We start from the raw sequence: 25,273 nt of genomic DNA on the forward strand, positions 1-25,273 counted from the left end.
TATTGATATGTTCAATCAGATTTCTACTTTTCTGTATTCTCAAAGTATATTAGGTGTGGAAAATAAATTTTCTCAAGTAAATATGAGCAGGAATTGTTAGCAACTGAGACAGAGAAACAAGTGGTAACTTTGAGAACATCAACAAAGCAATTGCATATAGATACATCCCAACAAGGTAGTGCAGCACACAGGGCAGCACAGACTTCAAGGCAAGTTTCACAAGCAAATCCTCAGGTCTGTGCCATCACACCCTGACAGCAGTTGCTTCATGTGCTGACTAGATAGAGCTATAACAGACATATGACATTCTTATCATGACTACAGGCAGACCATTATTTGATGTGCAAATACACTGTTGGGCATAAAGAGCCAACCTATGCAAGAGTTAGAAGTTAAATCAAATTTTCAGAACTGTATTAAAAGAACAAAATACTACCTTCCAAAAACTGATTTATGAAGAAAAAAGGATGGTTATTAGGTGACTTACCACTTCACATCATCATTATGACCAGTGTAATGTCTCTGAAGTTGCTCTTCAACATTGAATAACACAACTACAGATGCGATGAAATAGACAGTTTCACCCGTTGGAAGAAGATAGAGATTACTGCGACAGTCCCGACCCCTATATCCATAGCTAGCATGTTGGTCAAGCTGCAATAACATTATCTACCAATGAAACATGTTAAAAACAAGGAAAACCAAAATGGATTCTCTGCCTCTATATTTTCTGAAGTCTGCATCTCTTGGCTTGAGCACAGCTTTATCACTTGACAGCCTTTGGAACTCCCTCCCTCACTACAGTCAAGAGAGCTAAAACATTTCACAGATTTTGAGTTGCTGAAAGCCTACATATCCTACAGAAAATACATGGTAAAAAAACCCCAGGAATTAGTAGACATATTATCCCTTTAGTATCCTCTGGAATTTGCTAAATGCCAGACTACGGCAATATTAATTTTGTCCCCAGTGTATTTACTATTTACACTGCTTGACTAATTAAAATAAAAATTTAGACTTGATGGAAATGCTAATAAATCATTCAGTACATCTCCCTGCATTACACTAGGACTGATTGCATTATCCTGTGTGCAGGTTGATTGATTTCATTATTCTGGGCATTACCAGCCAGATGGATATGAAACCATAAAAGGGTTACATCATCCATTCCAATTTATTTTTGTGGTATTTAAAAGGCAGTGGCCCAGATTCTGATGCTAGTCATATCAACGCTAATCTAAAATTAATCCAATGAAATAACTGGAATTAATCCAGAAATAATCTCATTTAGACTGAATGTTAATTCAGCCAAATTATGTAGTTTTATTCTTCCGAAGAGTCATTAGGGACCACAACTATTTTGGCTTTCCTTTTTTATGGGAACAGAGAGAAACAGCATTAGCAGAATCCTGGCAAAACAGAAGCACACTCTAATTCAGTAAATATGGAAAAACTGAATGTGATAAATATGTGGAGAGGTACTAAGACCCCAATTATATGTTATTAAAGAGATACTTGTGCACTATTCTCTGTGGTCAATGATAACACAGTCAAACTAAAATACTCATGTTAACATAATCTAAGATGGTCTACAGTTATCTTACTTCTAAAACAGGAATTTAAATAACAGCTTGCTCATTCTTTTTTCTAATAAATGCAATAGAAGTAGTGCTGCATGCCCACCATCAAAATGTGTAAAATGTTCAAAACTACAGCTTTTGTACTCCCAAACTGAAATATTTCAGACAAAGGTCAGGTCTGAGATATTAAAATTTGAAGACAAGAAAACAACCAATATCTTCAAATTACAAAGCATTTACTATCAATTTTGAATCTGTCTGTAATGGTTAGTTACTACTCTAGAGCAAGTTTATAATGGACTAGCAGTTGAAGTTAGCATAAGGAATTCAACTTGTAAAAAAAGTGAAGTGTAAACATTATATAGACATTCATAAAGAACAAATCTCTGTGCATAAAAATAGTTATTAAATGGGAAAGATTACATTCTTTAGGGAAAATCTCCTTTCTTTATGATTCTTCCTGTGGGGAACAATGCTGCATTCAACCCTTTGCACGATTGCTATTGTCAAACACTCCATTTCTTTCTATCAGCCTTTTTTCTCAGATGTAAGCTCCTGGGGTTGATCTCTCCTTCTCCTCACTGTTTCCCACACTCTGATTCAGTGGCTTCAACTTGGATTTGGTGAGTTGGCACTTCAGGGAATGTTATCTTGACCTTTTCTTTTCATTTGGCCTGCAGCTTTTGTTTCAAACCTCCTGCTTGCCAAGTGAGCTGCTCTCAAATGGATCTGTGCAGACCACTGCTCCTGCCCTGATGTCTCCAGTGCCAATTTCTTGCTCAGGTTTTACCACCTCTGCTCCAGCCTGCCCCCACACTTCATCCCACTCATCATTTCTGTTTCTTTATGTCTGAATATATCTGATATAGTCTGAACCTTTATCAGCAGATACCTGCTAGCATGACAGTGAAACCCCTTTATGGTTCAGATATGTCCTGAAATCTACACACATTACATTTTCTTCCTTCTGTTTCTCATCAGTCTGCTTTGCCCATTTCATTTGTCCATCTCACCTACAATATCTTGTTTCTCTACCCCCATATTTACATTATAAAGTATTGCTGGCTATAATCCCAGTCAGGCTGATTTCTCCACTACAAAGATGTTTTCTCCTACTTCAGTTCTGTTACCCTCCAGCCAAAAAGCTTAGTTTCTCCAACTTAACTGGAATGAATGCCTGCAATATTGATTAGTTTTCTGATTACTTTGTCTCTCACTTTAAATTGTTTTATGCTCCTGCCCTCAGCTCTTCTCCTCATCATTACAGTCTGTAAATTGAGCATTATCTTCGCTTTTTTTTTATGGTTTTCTCTTTTTAAAAGTCTTTCATATACCTAGCCATTTGTGTAATTTTTAAGTATGGATACCATGTTTGGGTTTAACTGCAAAGAAATTAAAATCTGAAAAAGATAACACAGTATTTTTGTGAAAATATGCATCCTCCTCAGTAACCATTCAGGGTTAGCTAGATCATTTTATTAATTCATACCTTTCGATTCACAGGCAATCTTTATATATAGAATTCTGCTGTGTCTACAGAAACACATCTGGAAGGACATACAAATATTCAAACTAAAAATAATACTCCATCTGGCAAATATTCAGTCATTTAAGTAAGCTTAAGTGAGAAACTAATGAGACTGAAATCATGACCCACTCTAATTATCATTTCTTATAATAGTCTGAAATATTAACTTCAGCTTCCACCTACACACTGCTAATGACAATCTGTTCTGTTTTGTGGTTGGGTTTTCTAACAGCAAGCATCCCAACACTCTCTTCTGTATCATTCTTAGGTCCCCTAAGTAAGGGTCACCTTACAAGTGTAAAAAGACATCAATTCTGTTGTGATATATGCTGATAATAGAGTGATAATGCTGCAAGCAGTATTATCACTCTAATCTCAGCTGTTTTATTAATTTTGTGGATTTTTTTTGGTTTTTACTCATCTTCAGTTATTTCTGTATGCATTAGCTGCAGTTCCAGCAGAGTGGGACAGAACCCACAGGCTCAGCTGCAATAGGAATAATAAGAATAGTTACCAAATCTGTCATTAATCCCTTGCGAATACAATGGGACTTTTGGACACTCTCTGTGCATTCTGAAACCACATGCAGTTCTATTTATACAACTTTGAAAAAGACTATATGCAGCCTCTCTTCTTTCTTATGAAGACAAAGCAACTTCCTATTTGCACTGTTTGGGACCAAAGAAAACTCTTTTTCTTAAAATAGAAAACCTTATGAAGACTTCATCTCTCTAAAGATAGTGGATATTACAAATAGATTCAGATCTTCTTGTGTTTATATTTTATCTTGAATCATCTATTACATACACTAATACTATACAAAAATGAAGTGTCATTTCTTTTTTAAATAAAGAGTATCTTTTCTCATTATACTTAAAAGCGAAATGTGAAAATGTCTGTATGTAATGAAACACAAATTTCTTTCACGTTAGAATTCCATATCCACTGACAGAGCTCAGTGGAAAATTCTGGTTGGGTATTTACAGTGCTTAAACATAGTTTAAAATTTTAATTTAATTCAAACATTATTTTATATACAATATATTAATTTTATTGCTAAGCACCTATCTGTTGCAAAGCACTATTCAATTCAGGGGTTATTCAAGTACTGAAGTTGATTATAGCATCCTCTAAAGGACAATGGTGAACATTTTAGATAACACAGTTTAGAACAATAAATTACTGCTGAGAATCAGCAAAAAAAAAACCCTGAACTTGTTTTATGCATACTATAATTAATAATTGCCACTCACAAAATTCTTACAATATGCCTGGTTTAATCTTTAGCTAATTAGCATACTTCAGACTTAACCTTCAGGCAACATTTAAGCAAAATCTTTAAGTTGACACCTTGTAATTCACAAAGTGCAGAACAGCAGCCTCAAGAAATTAACACCCATTTTCAATGGAATGTCACTTCACTAATGAAATGCATCCTATGATGTTAACTTTGCTATATTTTAGCTTGAAAGATTATTTAAACCGAATCACTAAGACATTACTGACTTCTAGTAGTCCTCTAGCACAGAAAGGATACACCCATTCCAGTTTAAGCCTCTTGGCTGGTAGTTCTACTTTTGCTTCCAAATTGTAAGATTCCACTTGCTCTTTGGGCATGTACATGGTAACAGGACGTCCACGAAGAAACATTTTTACGTATCCTTCCTCTACAAAAGGTCAGAAATGTTTAATGTTACACAAAAAAAACATCAGTTGAGAACTCCAGTGCTCCTCTGTCCCTTCCCACTTAACAGTTTGGTGTGTTACAATTAGAGAAAAACATGCAATCTCACACTTAGAAATTAAGCAGGCTTTTTCTTTTCTTAAAATGTAATCACTAAGCAGAATTTTTTTTAACCATACAAAGTCCCTTCTTCCTCTAAATATTTTGAGCAGCAGAATTAGAACTAAACAACATCATGAAGAACTACAAAACAGAAAGGACTGAAATCAAAACCTTTTTTGGTGAAAAATAATATTACAATATTACATTTTTTAAATATTAAAAATGAAGGGGTAAACATCAAAGATTACAATTAACGCAGAAATGCCACTTAAAATTAATTTTATTTTTTAATCAATATTTACAGTTGAGCATCAGCATCTAAAGTATTTTCCAACACTCAGTCACATTCTTTGCATCTCAGTGTAAAGATATGCTTTACACTTGATACAGTGTTAGAGATACATTCGAAATAAGGAACACAAACAATTAGTAAAAGGAATCATGCTGATGTACATGCAGAAAAGGTATGTGCTTTAAGAATTACTAAGCATTGAAAAAGGAATGACAACATTGACAGCACATTAAAAGAAAGGAAAATGACATACAGGAGAGAAGCTACAAAAACTGAATTGGCTGACAGAAGTAAACATTTCTAGAAGAAAATACTAGATGTGTTGAACTGGTAAGAAATATTTTGGGGGGAGAGAAGCAGGGATTAATAACAGATCTGGAAGTACTGACTTGGGGACTTCATGGGGCTTATAAAACTAGGAGATCTGGGAAATGCCATGAAGGTCTGACTAGGACTTTTGGGAACTGGCAAGGCCAAAGTGGGTGTCCTGTGAACTTCTGGTGAAGTTTGTCCAGATTCAGAACGTGTTGGCTCTTGCTGCTCCATCGGCAGATCAAGGGGTTCAGCCTTGTTCTCATGCGAATCAAGCAGTTTTGGAGTCAGTGACATCTGTAGAGTTACTAGACAGAATAATCGTGGGCACAGAGGAAATGGAAGGGCAGAAGTAACAAAATCACGTAAATGAAAAAAAAATATACAATTCAGGACTGTTAAAATTATGCTATGAATAGTCAACTATCATTACAACTATACCATTATTTTTTCAATTTGAATACTAAGGCTTTATTTTAATTGAAAATATGCATACGCTACAATTCCTGACTAAACTAATAAAAATTATTCGTTGAACAAATAAACGTAATTGCTATTCTGTATTACCTAAATATGTGTATTCTACCTTTAGACTAATTCATGTGGGAAAGAAATCTACCTGATTTGTTACAGTAAAGGTACAGCTAGGGCTCTTTAGCTTCATTTACAGAATTTATACATATAATGAAAACAAAAGAAAACTGAATGCTAAAAAGAAGCAATAATAATGGTAAATTAATGGTGACAGATGGTTGGAGCTTAAGATGCCTACTAAAATGCTAGAATACTGGAATTGGTTTTAAAAAATCTACTCCAGTAGATCTGTATTGGAGAATAAAATGTAGAGGGTAGAGCATTAAATAGCAGAGCAATACAGCACTATTTGTATGCGCATGCAGCATCTATTTAATGAGCCTGAAACACATGCCAATACCACTGATGCTGGTGCATTGGAAGTCAATAGATTTTCAGCAGGGACAACCACTAACTGTGCTTATGAAAGGCTGGGAATGAACGAAAGTTTAATTAACTGAACAGCTTTTCTTACCTGAAACCTGCATTTAGCCATCTACAGTGGAAGCATTTGACCTAGTCACTCAAAACTCCTTTTTAGAGTAAATTGGGAGAAACAGGCACTTTTGGACAAATTAATCACATTTTAAAGCAGATGTCCAAAAGCAAATATAGCAAATTATACCAAGTATTTTATACCAAGTATTTAAATTATGTCTTCAGAATGTCTCTCTCTCTACTAAAGAGGAATTTAGGTTGACTAGGTCAGGCACAGAAATACATACTGCGCATTTATTTCTAAATTTTGGTAACATTAATTCCATCTGTACACATTTTTTTACCATTCCAAATGTATTATCTACATAATCAAGCTACATCCCCTCCTTTGTACTCTTTTTAAGTTTTTAAGACAGCAAAGTTCTAAATGTGAAGATATAGATGTAAAGACAGACAATCATCAACTACAAAGACAGACCAATGGTGAAACTTTCAGACAAATGTATCTTTTACATCTGCAATTTTGTAAATTTTAAGTTGTGGTTGAAAATAACTGCAAAAATTAACAGTTACTGAACTAAGAAGGCACATGAATGCTAGCAGGATCTGCAAAGGAGACCACTACTGATTGCAGACATAAGATTGTACAAAGAATACATAGAGGCAGAGATTCTCTAAAAGACTTTGCCTTGATGACAAACATTCTTTGCTTTGTGAAATTTTAGATTTGTGCAAAGCTCAACGATGCCGATTAGTGGAAAAACTGTTAGGCTTTAGCTCTCTCTAAAAAGCAAGACAAACCTGTGATTATATCACAGATATAAACATGCATCAAAAATGTGCATATTTACACTACAATTTAACTACAGCTTTAGAAAACAATATGGTAGGTTTACCAAATATAACTCTGCTTTATGACACTGAGCAAAAAGCACTGAGAGATTAGTTGGGGGCCTAGGTCTGTTTGTTCAACATTCAGAAGAATCTACAGTCTACTCAGTAAGAAAAAGCAAGGAAAAAAAACGGGGCTTCTATGGTCATGTTAGGCTAACAGCAAAACAGCCAAAGAGGCAAATTCTATATGAATTTCAGCAAAAGTGCAGAACACCATTTCAAACACAGTGAACATCCATGTGTTGCCATATAGCTCTCTCAACATATTTTTTCTTATTCATATTCTTCTGAAAAAGTCCACAAAAATCTAAATTATAACCCTTTATTATTATTAAAGTGCACCCAAGGGTTATAATTCAGTAAACTGTACAATAGATAGTATAATATTTTTGTTTCATTCAAAAGAACTAGAAAAGTTTTAACATTGCAAAATGCACGCAAGATAGAAAATAGCTGTTTATACATTGAACTTTTCTCTCACCAGTACCATTTTGCTTCGAGAGCTATGAGGTTTTGGAAATGAAGCCTACCTTTGCAGTGTGTCACACGGCGCTTCCCTTGTGATTACAGAGACAGAGACAGAAGGGCTAGATAAAGATGTGTTTGAATACAATACACTCACTAAATACCTGCTTGACTGGCTGTCCAGTCATATTGTGCTGGAGGCTAACCTGGTGCTTGACAAAACACTGAGCCATACTCCATGCAATACCTTGAAAATTACAGTCAATATCATCTTCCTCCAGCTAGGGGCTGTTTAGTTCTTCTGTTATTAAAGTACTAGTTTCAACTCCATTATGCAACTATATGCTTAAAGTAAAATACCAAGTATAAATTTCTGAGAAAAAAAATCATTAATTTCAGTAGGAATTTTGTCCAGTTGAGAAGGCTAACAGTAGTGTCACATCTGTTTTATTACTGATCTTTATCTACAGGGAAAGTGTGAGAAGAAAAATTGTTCCAAGTACCTTTGCTTACATGGTGCAATGGAAGGAGAAAGGTTATGCCAGAAAAGTATATTCTGTGCCAATCAGAATTTTTCTTTTTCTAAACCAACAGTTGTCATGAAAGGGACATGAACCACAACTGTATTGTCACAAAAGACTTAAGTGCTTACTTAGTTTTATATATTATTGAGTTCAAAATCAATTACACTAAACCTTGAAATATGGCTTAAGAGCTTTGTTGGATGCTGATCAGCACAGTAAACAGAAGATCATCTACTTTTCCAGCTTAATGTACGATTACTGTCACAGAACTAGACACAAAAATATGATGATACATCTAATAAATCAAGAGGTTCCTTATTTTGTTAAAAGAAAGCTTTTATTTTAGCTGTCCTTGGTTTTTCAGGACAAAAATAACTGGTATATATACCCTTCAACTTCATATTTTTATCGAGATTGTTCAAAAATTTTTAACTGTCCGATGACGAGGGCAAACTCTGCTTTCACTATACCTACTGTTTCACTTTTGAAATCTTTTTGCAGGGATAATACATAAGTAGGAAAAAATTTAAGTGATTTTCAAATTAAAGATAGACTTCCAAATCTGTAGCAACAAAATATCTTTTCCATTTGTAAGTTGACAAATTTTATTACAAGGCATTGGGAGAGATGTAGCATTCTTTAACAGTAGTTGAGGGCTCCCTTTTATGACTAAATTAACATGACAGCATCACAGCTGGAATTTGACATATGCTTTAATTAACAAAACCTTATTACTGCTTTGAAAGGGAAGACATATTTGGGGTAAGAAGACATGGCCTTTTTCTTCTTTGTCTTCTTTATAAAGAATCCTAACCAGAAAATAAACCTACTGGGTCAATGAAAACTAGAGAAAACTGAATAACTTTTTAAAAATATGTCATCAGGAGCCTGTAAGTATCATGTTTAGATTCCCAATACCTCTAAACATCCACAGAAAATAAAAAAAAAATTACATTATCACAGTTGTTATCTGGTTAAAAATTGTAAAAGTTCCTACCTGCACTGAACATTGGTTCCTTGGGTTTGCTGTGAAAATAATGAAGAAATTTCTATTTTAAAAAGCATGCACATACACTGACATAAAGGTATCAACATAATATAAAAGATATTAAATTTTTCTATGTGTGTACCTATAAATAAAAACTTTAAAAATTCAATTATTTAAAAGGTAAATCCCCAGGCAGAGACAGTTAAAACCAGTATACACTGTGGCTCTTTTATGGCAGATGTTAGAACTTTAACATTCAATTCTCCTTACATTCTCAAACTATAGATTTTCCTCCACAAACTAACAAATCCTCCTCTGCAAAGTTAGTCCAGTTACAGGAGAACAAGAAAACTGGTCATGAGCAGCTGCATCAGTTTTGGTTTCCAGTCAGTGAGATCCGTTACTCTAAAGCAGTCTACAACTATAATAAAAAGCTAGGAATATATTCTTAACTACAACATCTCTCTGCATATGTGGAACAGGGTGGGCTACTGTATCAGCGGATGTGTGGGTGTTCACTTACATCACGGCTTTGTGATCTCTGGATTTAAGGAGCAAACCGAAGTCTGAATCCTGCTTTTCCAAAGAGTTTACATAAAACATGGAACTGCCCAATTGTTTCTTGGTGAATGACAGTATTTGGTAAAACCCAGAAAGCACATACCCATCATGATTAAAATGCCTTCTCTTTCTCACTGCACTGCTGCCTGGAAGACAACCTGAAATCAGTTTGTCTTTTTGTCTTGAGAAAATATTTGGCAAAACTTAAGGGGAAAATACTTGAAGCTGTGGAGAAGGAAGACGGAGAAAAGCTGAGGGGCTCTCTGGATACTACTACTCTGGCCAGAAAGAAGCAATCTTTTTCAAGAAATGCCAGTCATTTGTTTCCTTTGCTCTTTGCCTCTGTATAATCAGGCTTGAGGGTGTTGTTTCTGATGGACCATGAAAGGGACACATAGCTGTATTATGTAGTTAGTTTTCCTCCCAGTTCCATTTTCTTTCTATCCAGTAAATCTTTTGAAATATCAGGCTACTGTTTTATGTTTCTTAGGGTGATCCCGAAAGGGTGGAAAGCCCTGTCATTCTGATGGAGAAATGCTGAAGCATTAAGTATCCCTAGATCTGTGATGCCATATCCACATCCTTTCCTAGCCTGCTGTGGGCAGATAGAGAAACAAACAAAAAGAAGAAACATAACTGTTTTGCACAGAATTTTTGCACAGAATTTTTTTCTAAGCATAAAAGACTCTCTCAGAAGTAGTGATTACAGTGTTTTCCCTTTTGCCTTGACAGTTATATTGAGAGTAATACATTTAATTAATGATAAAACCAAACCAAAACAACAAATGAATTCTATTGATCCTATCCACCTATTTAAGCAATGTTTCATAATATCGGGCTTAGTATTAATAATGCATCAAAATTCATGGTTTAAACTGGCGTACACAGACAATCTCATCTATATAAATAGCATAATGTGCTGCCATTGTTAACACCAAGATTAACATCTTCTCTTATGAATGAAGATATTTTTAGAAAATGAAAACTTTATGGGATGGAGCACTAGTCAGAAATTCTGCCATATTAAAGACAAAAGAGTCGCTAGTTATGAACAGACCATGCTGACTTATTTAAGCTAATCAAGCTAATGTGAAAGGCTGATTCATGACAGTAATAAAGCAAATCACTTTCTAATTATACAAACACTAAACACACACAGAGTTCAGATTTCTGACTACCCTTTGTGTTTTTCATGAACTTGAGTCACTTCCTACTTATCTAACCCTTAGGAAGGCTTACCCCTGCCTCATAGTCATAGGGAGTTGGGACAGCCCATCATGGCATGGGAGATTATGGTCATCTCCTTATTCCTTAAAGCTTCTTAAAATAGCTTTCGATAGCATTATGGTTTTGCATAACAGCCTACAACTTTGTATACTTTGAAAAACAATTTCAGGACTGTCTTTTTAGACTCCTGGCATGCACTCTGCTTTAAGCTTCATCTACAGAATCACAGGATCATAGAACAGAATCACAGAATATCTCAAGTTGGAAGGGACCCATAAGGATCAATGATACAAATACACTAAGGCTGTGAGTAGATGGTTAAGTAACACCCTCTTCCTCACTCTTTCACATATACAGTTAGCTTTAGGAGGACAGCATTAGCTCCCAGTGCACAGAATCATGCTCATTTTCCTTCTAGTTCCATGATTCTTGCTTTATATTTTGCACAGTGGCACAGCTTCAACAGAAAGCATGAAGCAAGTCTTCAGCCACTCTCTTCGACACAATAAGGACACTCTTCAAGGACATGAGAGCTGTGGTCTGAACACCCTCTGGCTGCATGTGACAGAAGTTAGGGAAAACTCTCTTAAGTGTACAATTGATTGTTCTGACAGTGACACTAACATCACTAGCTTCAGCTAAGGCAATCTAATATGCACTCTGAATAAGTTCCTTGGAATACTTGCACATTATTTAAGCGTTGCACCTTCTCCCTGAGTCCAAAGTCAGTGATTCTGATCAATACTGTTGCTCGACCCTTTGTGGCCTAACAGCTGCAGAATGACATAACCACTAGGTTTCTGTTAGAATAGTATGAAAAAATTAAAGATGCAACTCAAGTGCCATGATGAACTTCAGAGCAGAACCAAAACTATTTTGCAGATAACCATTAATTATGTCATAATGTTTTTATTTCTCAGCTATTTTGGAATCTATTTTTCAAGTGTACAGTAACTCTATGTAGCTGCTAGAAGTCATATCTTCCCTTAATTTAAATGAATAAGCTAAGTAATATTTTCACCTGATTTCTTTAGTAGTTTTAACATAACTAATTTCAGATAACTACCACCTTATGCAGGTAGCAGGACTCAGGGAATATCTTCAAAAAACAGACCGTATTTAGATTCTGATATCTTCCATCGTACAACATATACAGAATTCAACTTTGGGCAATTTGAGCTAATGAAATTTTTTATACAAGATAAAATACACAGAGAAAGGACACTGCATGATCATCATATGTTTGTTAAAACTTTTTTTTTTTTTAATAAAGTAAATTACTACAGTAAATTGGAAAAATAATTACATTCATCATTGGTAGGTGAAATATTGCTGTTCATATTCCAGAAACAAGTCTAGCCATCTAACTACAGAAATTTAATTTTTTAACAAAAAGATTCCATAAGAAATGTTTTGTTTATATAAGGTTGTTTGTTTTTTTTAAATCAGTGAGGTCACAACGTAAGGGCTGTTGCTATAATTTGACAGAGTAGGTATATATGCAAAACACACAAAATGAAAAGTAAAGCCTTAGAAAAATCCATCAGCTTGTTCATGACTTCACTGAGGCAATGTAGCTCCATGAAGTTATGCACTATTGCCCACACTTCATAGAATTTCCAGCTTAAACTAAGAGCAAGCTTTTATCTTCTCAGTAGTCCCTTCACTGGTCATTAATTTTTTGCATAGTTTTTCCTTCAAGAACTTTCAGGTTCACTTGCCCCTAAGAGTGTTGATAATTTGGTTTGCTGCTTCAATGGTATTCTGTTAGAGGTATCAAGCTATACATTCTCTATGCTAGAAGGGTCTGAGATGTTTAGTAACAATTTTGTCCAAGTCTGCACAAGCAGAAAGAGACATGGCTCCTAAGTAATACAATAAAAGACTGATTATTTTTCCTCTCAAAAGTGGTATTTATTTATAGATTAAATTGGTAATTTTTTTCAATTATATTTCAGTCTTTTAGGAATTTTGAAGTACAAAAATCTTATTAACAAAACCAAAATCACATCTATTTAGTTATCTGTTTATAATTATTTTACCAAAAAAAGTAAGAAAAATCATATGCTGAGATAAAGTCAAATTTCCACAAGTACCAGAAGGCCCAGTCCTGCAGAATTCTGTTGGTTTATAAAAACCTCATTCACATGCATAGATGCATAACACCAAGATTTCAGGCTGGCTAAAGTTTTAGTTTGTGTAAATATTATATCTTCCTTGGTTACAATTCTATAACCTTTTATCTGACAGCATTCTTAATTTTTTCATTATTCCCATAATTTGCTAAGCCTTTCACAATAAACTTTGCATACCTGATGTCTTGCTTCATAGCCAGAAAACAAACTACTAATAATGTAATCACCTATATTCAGGCTGTCCATCAGTACACAACAACCTCAGTCACTCCTTACATCAAGTGATGCTGAAAGGATGAAAAGGAAGGGACATTTTGTGCCACACCATTGGCTCATCATCAGCCCAGTGACTCCTATGATAGCACTGATGCCCAGACAGAGCAGGTCAATTAGGTTATTATGTGATCTTCATTAACACTGTGTTTCTATGGTCACATCATCTGTGAGACAGTGAAGCAGTACCATCAACACCACTTTTTGCACAGGAAACTGGAATAGGACTGGTCAAGTGAAATGGCCAAAACTAAAATCTGTCTAGGAAATACAGGAAAGAACCACTTGACCAACACTGACAAAACTCAATGAAACAGCTATTTGCTCAAGACCATCTTGTGTCCCTCATCTGAGCGGGACATGACACCATCTTAAGTCTGAAATCCTTGGACAGGACATTCTCTTTTCTTTCAACTATTGTCAGCAGTACAGAGAAGCATCATCAGAGATACACAAGAGATAGGCATCACTTTATTCCGCTTCTTCGGATAGCACTTGCATGTAAGCCTCTCACTCCATTTTAATTTATTCTGACCCTCACACCAAGGCAGTCATTGCTCAGAGACTGGCTGGGTATCAGTCTACATGTGGGAGGTGGTGAGTGATTGCTTTTCATCACTTGTTTTTTCTTCCTCTTTCCTTACTTATTAAACTGCCTTTATCTTAACCTATGAGTTTTCTTACTTTGTCTCTTCCTAATTTCTTCCGCCATCCCACTGGGGGAGAGGGAGTGAGTGACTGCATGGTGCTTAGCTGCCAGCTGGGGTCAATGCACCACAACCAGGAACTTGAAGACCAAGGGAAAACACTAAGATCATGGAAAAGGCATGTTTAATAATTACAAACTTTTCTGGGCAACAGATGTTCTCACATTGTTTATGGTTTGGAAATAAGGCAAATAAATTTCATTTAAGTTTGAAAACCTGTTTTATTTGAAATGTTTCAAACTGTGTTTTTGTCCAACTGTCGGAGCTTTTTTTAAAAAAGCTCCCAATATTTGCTGAACTAGAGAAACTAATTTCACTAAAGAAACTAATTTTATTATTAGGACAGCAGGCAGAGGAAGGAGATGGATATTTAGACATTACCTCTCACTGTTCTTTTTACCACTAGATGAACTGCTGGTGGATCCAGTGCGGTTGCGACTCCCTTTGGAATCTCCATAGCTTTCCCTCCGACCGCCTGGGGACACACGCTCTGCTGAACTGGTTCTCTTAACAGTGCTAATAAAAAAAGGATCAAGTTTTACAGTGGTACTTGTAAAAGCACATATCCCTACAACAAATATTTTTGAGAAACTTAAGTAGAATGCTGACCATAAAAATAACTATAATTTTGGTTTTAATTATAACTTGATTAGTTAAAGAGCCGACGTAAGAGATTTGCTGAGTACCTGGTGCAACAAACATACAGCTTTTTCCCTAATCATAAAATAGAAGATGGGCTAAACCAATATCATAGATTAAGTTGCAATATCTTTTTTCCAGGTCTCATTTCAAATCCCTGACTACCACTCCACATTTCTGGACTTCTGGATTCTCTTAAAAAGTGAAAAAATTAAAGAAAATGTGTATTACCTGACATCTCCAGCCAGACTACAGAGAATGCCAAAAGGAGCTCAAAATTTGAGCACCAGCAAGCTCACTTTGTGTCTTCATTCGGTATCAATTATTCTGTGGTTCAAAGTTAGTTTTCAAACACCCCAAAGCGCAACTAGTGGTGAGCTAGCCTGCGTTTTTTTGTTAGCTTGTCAAAAATGTATGCTTCCCACTTACATGTACAAATAGGTAAAACTCCCTACATCTCCTGACAAGAAGTTTCTCAAAGGCTTAAAGCTTGCCTTACTCTAATTTTTCAACCACCCTTCCTGCCAAGATAACTATCAGGGAGCTCTATTATGACTTTATGGCACCCTTTAGACATCCATCTCTCTCATGGAAAAACCTGAGCCAAAACACAAGCAGCATTGCTTAGTAAGTTAAGAGAAGCCCACTCAGAGCTTACACCTAAAAGGAGACAAATCATTGTGGTATTCAGAAGTCCAAAGCACTTCTGAAAACAGTGCTTCCTGGCAGGAGAGGGAGCAGCTAAGGGTGAGGCTCTGAGCTGGGCAATGCTTTTCACTTTGCTGCGCTCCCTGTGCAGCAGAGAGACACAGGCCATGTTACCCAGACCAAGGCAGGAATCGCCCCCACGGCAGCAACTGAATGACAGGACTCAGTGTCAAGGTCTCCTTTACCCCCACTCCACTCCTGTCCTGTTTTCTCCCCTATAAAGAGCAGAACAGAAATGTTCCCTTTACCCATAACATCCCCATAATTAAACGGCCACTTTTGGTGGCTCTCTCACCCCACAAGATAATGACACCAATGATTGCTTTCAAGCTTACACTCCTTTACCCAAATCCTTCTGTTCCAATCTCACCCCAGTCACCACTTTTATCATCCCCAGCCAACTCCCCCTTGACTTCCATACACCCCCAGGGATGCTCTGCTTAGCATATGGCTGCTCTGCGTACCTCAAGCATCCTTGAGGACTATTCCAAACCTCCCCATCAGCCCCTAACAACAATCCCTACTCTTATATCAGTCAGCTCCCCAGGCTCTGTCCCACTTTGTGTGTGGTGTAAGAAAGAGAGGCATTGGCTCTTCATAACTAAAGGAAATAAGATAGACTTTTCTGTCCAGTCAAAAAATATTCAGCTTATCAACTATACACCACCACTGATGCACTTTTTTCTAAAAAATAAAAAAAGTCCCTGCACCCTCATGTCTGTTTACCAGCAAGAAGGGGCATGTTTCAACACCTCAGCTGAGGCTCTGTTACAGAAACGATGGGAACAGCAGAACTGAAGTCTTTCTGCAAAGCAACCACCCTTCTGAAAGGAAGGAAGCCCCCATTGAGAGGGACATCCGCAGAGCAGATGCATGTTAAGATGCATCTCGGGTAGCTTGACAAAAAAACTTTCTGGAACATGCAATGGTAGGACAAATGTTCAGTGCTGCATTTTTGCATTAAGACAAGCACAATTTAAATTACTAAGCTGAAATGAAAAAAATACTGTTTCTGTGGAGAGAGCAATATAAGAGAATAAGCAGAATGCAACATTACACACAGGCACAGAACAAAATAGATTCATAGGAGAAGAGAAAAGGCAGCAAAAAGAATTTAATTCTGTCTTTATTTCAGAAATAAGTGCCTCCTACACTAGCCTAACATTATCTAAGTCATCTCAATGCCAAATGCATGAAAAATCCTCTGCTAGTAAATCAAATAATATACTGTTAACATTTTAACTCTTTCTCTGAATCTCTCATAACATCATCTGATTTAATACTACTCCAGTTAAAAAAATAAAGCCTTGATACTGAAAATGTTTGCTCCACATAAAATAGCTTTATTAGCATGAGCCCATCCACTGCTTTATATACAATACTTGCAAAAACATCCGCTCTGTGTGATTTTTCAGGATCAAACCTTTCCTTTGGGTTCTTTTCCTGGTTAAGGAAAAGAAGAGGCAGTATCAGCCTACACTGCAATTAAATTAAGGAAATCACCAAATTATACTAATGTTTGAAAAAATGTAAGTTAAAGAAGCAATTTTAAACTAATTTTAATGTTGCTTGGGGGGGTATTTTTATAGCTGTCAACATTCAAAAGATGAACTGGTAGATAAAAATGAATGGGTGGGACTAAAGCTTAAAAGTGTATTGCTAACTTCTTTCTGAATAATGAAGTCTCATATCAGTGTAAAAACTACTTTAACCACACGAACAAAATTCTTTTAAACTCTTTTGGCTTACACCCATTACTGCTTATACTAATTAGCAATGCTATCTTCTGACAAATTTATTTTAAACTTTCAACAACAACAACAAAAGCCCAGTGAGAAGTATTAGCAGGTGGTTGGAAAAGAGGATTATAACTCCATTATATTAACTCAGTTTTGGCATATACACGTTTTGGTGCTATAGTGTTAAACACCAGTGATTATATCCATAGCTACACTAGATACACTGTCACCAGAGGAGGAATTTAAAATGACAGAAAATATTCATTTAACTTACAGGTTTGTAAGGGTATAATTGGATTCCAGAATTTGGCTTCCACATTAGGGAGATGGAAGGAGAGCATTTTCAATTATTTAATATTTTTCATTATTTAATGAAACACCCTTATAATAAAAATTATGTTAGCATGAGATAATGCAGATACCACAACTGAAATTACTGTTATCTGAATTTTGCAATGCATTCATCAATGATGAGAAAGTTTTAAACACGTACTTCTAAAAATGTTTAAAATGGGAATAATAATTACAGTTCTACCATGTTAATGTTTGTGTTGAACCAAAATGAAAAGGAAAAACAACTGAGCTTCAACACTAAAAAGCTATTAAGGATCCCTCACCTTAGAGCAGGCTTTTTCAGTTTGCATGCATTGAGAAGATTCACAGACCTGCTTAATCCAGATTGAGAGTTGCGTAAACAAAGCAGAATAAAAAGTGAATGCAACAATAAAATGTGGAAACAGGACATTTAAAACAAACTTACATTCAAAGACATAATCTCATGCTTTCAAGATATGAAGTCACGTGCAAGAGTAAACAACACAGTGTTTATTGACTCAGTTAGATGTTTGATCATTTCAAACCATACATTTAAGAACACCAATGTATCTTTGAATGACAAAATCTCAGCAATGCTCCAATACACTGATCATTTGTAAAGTGGTAAAGACTCAAAAGAAAATAAAAAAGAAAATCAAAGAGGCTTTCTGAAGAAACATGACAGATGATCCAGCTAGAAGACAAAGACTATTAAAAAAGCAACAATAAACACAAAAACATAAATCCTCATATATACATATATATATACACCACTGCATAGCATGAATGTTTCAGCCGGTTGCATTACTGAACTATGGTGAACAAATCTAGCCAAAATTTTAAAAACCCCATATACTTAAATACCGAATTTTTTTAAAAAAATAAAATAGCTTTTTAATGAAATAAATTTTTAAATCACGCCCAATGCTCTTAAGACGGTAACTGATTATATTAATAATATTTTGAAACTTGTCTAGCACTCCTGACCCTCATTTAAATCAATTAGAATAAATTCAAGAATAACATATGACTTTAATTTCATTATGCCTTTGAGCAAAATGCACTAATAACTTTTAATTGTTAGAGACATAGGGAAGTGGTGTAATAGTTTTGTCACTTGAAGTTCAATGGGGAGGGATTTATTTTTTAATTTATATTGTTTATTTTAAAAAATCTTACTTGAGAGTCAAGTGTTAAATAGAACTTAACTGAAGGTTCGATACAGAGTTTGTGTGTGTGCCAGTTACAAACCCTTGCTGCCCCCACAGAACATCAATTCCGGGCTACTGAACAATTTCCTAGGGGCCATGTGTTTAGAGTTTAGAAGAACAGGAATTTATCATATTAAACTATTTTATTCTCCCTACAAACAAAGCTCTCTTTATGTTTTCTTTGTTCCAGCTTCTTCCTTTTGATCTCCATTGTCAGAGTTTTGCACCATCGTAATACTTTGCAATCTGCTGGGGAAGAAAGAATGACTTATTGTCTCCTTTTGAAAAGCAAAGTATGTGCTTGCCTGCAGCCTGCAGCAGCATCCCTACTGGGAAAGGTACTGTCTACATTCTCTTCCCTTATGTTTTGTTTTCTGGTGTGGTTTTGTTTTTTGGTTTTTTTTCTTTCCTTTTTCCCCCCTCAACTCTTGGAAATAAAGTTATCTTAGCCTAAGTCACAAAACCCTAGATTTTAATAGGGAACACAAAACCTTACTACTGTGCACTGGCCAAATTCCAAAGACAAATTTAGTGTTAAGCAGCAAACTTCAAGCCACATTACATGTGAAAGAAAGAGTGCAGAGGGAAGGGAAAGTTCTGCTCAGGATACAGTAAACTCATCTTATTCTGACTGAAAATTTCAAATAAATATTCTAAGCACAAAGTTCAGGAAAAAAAATATGGCACATTCAAAAAGCTGGTACTCAAAATACCTTATACACTTCTACAGCATAAAAGTAACTATATTTAAAATAAAATCCTCTCAGCAAAGGCTTTTTGTGAAGACAACTTGGAAACACTTTACAAAGGCAGGCAATTCGTGATTAGCTGTGTCAGGTGATTATCCAGCCCACTGGCAAAATCACTTCAGCTCTGAATTAGCTGTCGTGCAGCTGGAAGCCATCAGCTCTGTTCACATGGCACCTCATCACCTGAGTGCACCAGAGCCTGTTGGTGCTGGACCAGAAATTTTGGTTCCAGTATCACCAGGCCTTCTATCTTGCATTGTATAACCACCATATACTTTTATAATACAATTGACCTATGTTTTGGATTTGTGCTTTTGCTCTATTCAGGTTATTCCATTCCTTCCTCAACTTGGATAATTGGGTGTTGACTATGTGAGATCTGAATGCTGAAGCAGGGTTTGGTGCCCTCAATTCTAATTGAAGTCAGAGTCAGTTGAGGTTACTCAACACTTTGCAAGATCTGGATCTAATTATCACATTAGGCCCTATAACAACCTACTGATATCCAGAGATACACGTTTTACATACAGAAAACCAATATGCATAGAGGTTAAATGATTTGCATAAGGTCACAGAGAGAATATGTGGCAGAACTCAAATAAAAGCCTGCTAGTTCCACCCTTTCAGCCTCGAGCCTTTTTTATTACCTCCAATTTTATATTTCTGCCAGAAGAAGTAATTTCCATTTCAAATATTAAATGGGAAATCAGAAAATGTAGTGAACTCTGAACTGCATCTCCTTGGTAATGCAGCAAGGCAGATAAACCGTATACCAACCTGTGGGTTCAAATGAGTTAACCAACACATTTAAATACAGCTGTTGTATGAAATAAGATTGTGTCTGCAGACATAACAGTAAGTACTCCTATTTCTAAGAAGTGGAATGTATGGATGCACACTTGGTCCCCATGCAGATTATTTATATGTATTTATAGAAACATGTACGACATACTGTTTCAAGGGGCAGACTGATGTCAATTAGACATCAAACACTTCCTAACCTAAATGATGAAAGTATCAGAGAATGAAGGAATCAGAAGTTATTTATTTGTAATTCCCCTTTTCATAAGGCTGTTCACTAAAACATTTGGGAAAGACTCCGTTCACCTAGATGTTCGCCTCTCTTGAAATATGGTCATAGGTAAGAAAAAAAATAAAGATTATATTTTCTACTATAGTAATCCTAGCAGATATTTGTAATTCCCAAAAGCAAACCAAAGGTTGAGAAAAATCACTCAGAAAAAAAATGTTTTTTTCTTTCTTACTTTAACTTTTTCTTTTCAAAATTTTACCTTTTTCATATTTTGAAAAATTTCAAATTTTTCAATTCTGGACCTATGCTGTATAGGAAAACTATTAAAAGTATCCAAGCAGAAATTAAGTTTTAAAACATCTACAAACATTTAATACTAATTTAAGCTGCTATGACACATTACCATCTTTTGGACTAACGAATATCTACACTACAAAGCAGCAGTAATTTTGGAATCAGTTTATGTGAATAGAGCACTATAAAAACATGACTGCTTATTAGAAATCAGAACTAAAAAAATTACACACCATCTATAAACTGTTCAACACTGAATGAAGCTTCTAACACAAATAAACAAGTTCTACCCCTTAAAAAAATGGAAGCTATTTGATCTTGCTGTTGTATTTCCATTACTGTTTTATGCATAGACATATACAGTTCCTGAAGGTAAAAGGGTCCAGTATAAATACAAACCATGAATGAATTCATCTTAATGAATGCATAATGAGTTAATCTACTTGACTATTTCCAAGAAAGCTATTTGGAACACTTAATACATCATCTTTGAATACTGAATATTTGGAGCACGATTTACTATGAAAACATGAAATCCCATCAGCCATTTTAAGGTTCATTATTAAATGATAAGAGTAGAGAATAATTTACAAAAAAAAATGTTTTGTACAACAATTAATTGATGAAATCCTTACCATTCCACTCTCATCCTCCTGAAGTGTATTTATAGGCAAGGCACAGAAATATATTTTAATATAATTTAATAAAAAATAAAATTAAAGAACAAAATTTTCATATTAAATACAATCCATAGAAAATTTTAGAGCATTTGAGGGGAACAGGAATTCTACAGCACCTGGATTTATAACTGCTTTTTTCAGGACATGGCATAACCCTGCTCTCCTAAGCACTCTTAATAAGTATCCATCTATTTCAGCAAAACTGCCCATGTGTCTATTTTATTTTCCAAAACTGAATATACATTTTCATACTGCATATTAAAGCACCTTCAGTCTAGCTGCTTCAGCAAAGAGATTGGAGTAAGCATATTAAATCCTTATCATGTGGAAGATCCTATCATACAGGAGCCAAGACAGTCCAAAAATGCTCCCTAAGAATGGTCCTTAAGGACTTTCCCTCTGGCACTCTGGGTATTCAGACTGCAGATGGGTCATGTGGAAGGACTGCAGGGTGTCAGTCATCCACAGGGATCCTGAGCTAGGATAACGCCTACAGGCTGCAGACAATACCTGATGGACCACCGGAATTACGCAAAGGATTCTCAGAATAGAGAAAGCACGAGTATGATCTTGACCACTCTACTCTGGAGCAAAAAGTCCTATTCTGAACCTTAGAGATGGTGTGTAGAGACTCAGGAGTCACCCCCTCTGTACACAAGTGAGGTCTGCTAATGCTTGTGCTCTCTCATGTGTTTTATAATTATCACTTGAAACTTTATTAGTGAGAATTAAATTACAAGAATTAAGAAAAAATAATTTGTTCTTTCACCTGTTTTCAAAATTCTGATAATGTAATTCTGATAATTGAACAGTTTATACAGTATTTGCCTTCCTCTTCCTATCTCGAAGGGCTGATTCAGGCCAACCTGACGAAACCTACAGCTGTAGCAAGCCCCAGTTCATAGGAGCTCACAGGAGTTCATTTGTGCGACACAACAAATATGGTATTTTCCAATTTTAACTATGCACAGCATAGCTTCTCTCTTCTTTACATTAAAAAAACCTGGAGTTTCCTGGAAAATTAGTCCTCTTCAATACAGTAACAAAGAGTGGCATATAATTAGTCACCATCACCCTTCAAGGAAAAATTCTCTGTACAAAAGAGACCTCAGATCTTAGCAGGTTAATGCTCTCATCTCCACCACTTGCCCTCCTCAGAATTGACAGCATCATCACTACAAAAAGCTGAAGATGACATACAACAAAAGAAATGTTAAAAAAAACCAAAAAACACAACTAAACAACAGCAGATTAGCACCACAGTAACTGTAACATTCAACTTGAACTCGCTGCACTCAATCGATTGCATTCCTTATAACCTAGATGTATAAACCATGTAGCCCAATTAAAAACAACTACAGACACATAAAGCAAATTGAGACAGAGCAGTAATTTAAAAGGACTTAAATACATGCTAATGGTAAGATATCTAAAGATGGATGTTTTCATTTGCATAAATATATGCTAGGCATAGAATTTTCCTCCTCCCTGAGATGCTTCTAACATTGCACATGCAGTTTCTATGATAATTTTTAGTGAGAGATAACCACCAAAGGTAACATACTGATTTGTAAAGATAGCACAGTTTCTCTACAGACTATATATTTTCTACCAGCTACTAAAAGAATTCTTGCACTACTTTTCATGTCATGTTATGCAACAGCACAGTAGGAATGCTTTATTCTCTATATTCTAGCCTGTAGTAGCAAGAAAATAATACAAACCAGCAGACCAAGCACTGTGCATTCTTTCGATATTCATGGTAATAAGCTCAGTTATAATTACAACAAATAAGTTTAAAGCCTCTTAGAATGAAATTCACCTCTCCTTTTCCTTCTGAATGAAATATTTAGACTGTTTCTTTGCAAGTAACAAAAAACTAGTATCTAGAAGCTTAAAAGACGAGATATACCTTCTTTTCAATTTTGCAATTACAAGGTTTCTGATAGATGCATACCTTTTTGCTGCTGGTGATACAGTTTCCTTTCTGGTTCCTGATGGGGAAGGTAAAGAGCCACTTGGTTTCTTTGGTAACACAGTTCCATTATTAACAGTAGTCCTTAAAGGCAGGGTTTGAACCAGCGGTCTTGCTGTAAAACAAGCACAAGATGAAATAATTGTTTTCATGCGTTTTTCTTTTTTCCCCAGCACACAACATGAGAATATTTTAAAGTATTTGTGTAGTATGCCATTTTTGTTTCACTATCACCAAATTCACCACAGATGAGGGTTTTAACAAAGAGATATTTAAAAATTATTATTATTATTATTAATAATAATAATGATGATAATAATAATAATAATAATAATAATAATAATATCGAGCAAATCATCTGCATATGGATTAAGCACAGAATTCTATAACCTCTCTCATTTGTAAAACTCTATCCTAGCTCAAGGAGCTTACTGGTAAGTACAAAGGTAGTTGCCATCAAAACCAATCCTACTCTCTTGAGAGCATCAGTCTCTTGCCTACCTGGGTAGCATTCAGAAGAGAGACAGAAATAAAGGCAGGTTGCCATCCCAGAAACTCCTGCTTTTCACCCCATAACATTCTTGCAGGTTTTCCACAAGCAAGTGATCTTTTAAGAAATCCCTATTCCCCCAGAAAGGTCTTCTTTCAAAGAATGTGGGCTTATGTTTGACAGAAAGGAATTTTACCCTTCAGTCAGAAGAAGCAGTTGAAATAAGCAGAACAGTGGACTTAATGAGCTGACATTATCTACCTGCATTCTTCTGATCAAACACTGGCTCAAAAAAGGATACACATGTCATACTTGTAATTAATATTAGAATAATGGAAAAGACCCATTCAAGTATGTTAGAAATTAGTTGCAAAAACAAACAGTGGTTAAAACTGCAAGCAATGTGTACAAACATGAAAACTACAGTGGACCATAATCTGAAAACACAGGCACAAACATGACTAGTGCTCTCTCTACAGCAGGGATGAAAGCCTGAACCACTAAGATTTGACAGAACTTTGCATCACAAGCCAGCTTTGTAAAGATGCCAAAAGTCTCTGTGTTCAGACAAACAACACCTGAGAAAAGGCAGCAGTCATAAGTCACTTAAGGAACACAAGATAAAATTCTACTGAACTTGGAGAGGATGGCAGAGAGAATACCTATGAAATGCTCTTCGAAAATAGACTGAAAAAAGAATCTAAAAACCTGAACTGAAACATTGACAATTGTATGCGGTCCTAGGTTATATTATGATACCTTATTGCAGCACTGATGGCATGCATTTATTGACTTTTTCACCTGAAGTTTTCATATACTGAGCAAAAGAAGATAGATTGAAAGCCTGTGCCTTGAGAAGATTAGGTCAATAAATACAGTCTACTTGGGAATGCCACTTTCAAAATAAATTTGGTCTTGAAACTTTGTTAGACTATACGCTTACTTGTTACGTATTCATCATTTATTTGTTCAGAGGAGAGAAATTTAGAAAACAACCTACAGGGAAATACTAAAGGAACATGGCTTATTTGGCTTAGAAGAAGTAGGATGACATGAAAAAAAAAAAAAAAAAAAAAAAAAAAAAAAAAAGAAAAAGAAGATTTTTCTCCATGCCCACTGAGGATCGGAGAGCCTATAACCACAGAAGATTGATAGAA

At 35.5% G+C, this 25,273-nt stretch overlaps 1 protein-coding gene across 20 annotated transcripts in view; it reads right to left on the reverse strand.

Annotated features, from left to right (window-relative positions):
* The window catches only part of EML1 (echinoderm microtubule associated protein like 1), a 130,714-nt gene that overhangs the window by 27,293 nt on the left and 78,148 nt on the right, over positions 1-25,273 (reverse strand). For 5 of the 20 annotated variants that reach the window (XM_026848924.1, XM_026848912.1, XM_026848929.1 and 2 more), the window contains exons 3-12: positions 23,609-23,741; positions 21,607-21,624; positions 17,987-18,037; positions 17,644-17,679; positions 14,665-14,799; positions 9,390-9,418; positions 7,934-7,960; positions 5,576-5,806; positions 4,646-4,775; positions 488-637 (exon numbers count right to left, since the gene is read on the reverse strand). In XM_026848924.1, the coding sequence (XP_026704725.1) occupies positions 488-637; positions 4,646-4,775; positions 5,576-5,806; positions 7,934-7,960; positions 9,390-9,418; positions 14,665-14,799; positions 17,644-17,679; positions 17,987-18,037; positions 21,607-21,624; positions 23,609-23,741 (940 nt within the window). Of the gene's footprint in view, positions 1-487; positions 638-4,645; positions 4,776-5,575; positions 5,807-7,933; positions 7,991-9,389; positions 9,419-14,664; positions 14,800-17,643; positions 17,680-17,986; positions 18,038-21,606; positions 21,625-23,608; positions 23,742-25,273 lie in introns of those variants that run through there. The other 15 variants (XM_026848913.1, XM_026848927.1, XM_026848917.1 and 12 more) reach the window with 15 other exon arrangements.

Source organism: Athene cunicularia (assembly GCF_003259725.1).
Source record: "Athene cunicularia isolate RWA chromosome 5 unlocalized genomic scaffold, athCun1 chr5_part1, whole genome shotgun sequence".
NCBI classification, from domain to species: domain Eukaryota; kingdom Metazoa; phylum Chordata; class Aves; order Strigiformes; family Strigidae; genus Athene; species Athene cunicularia.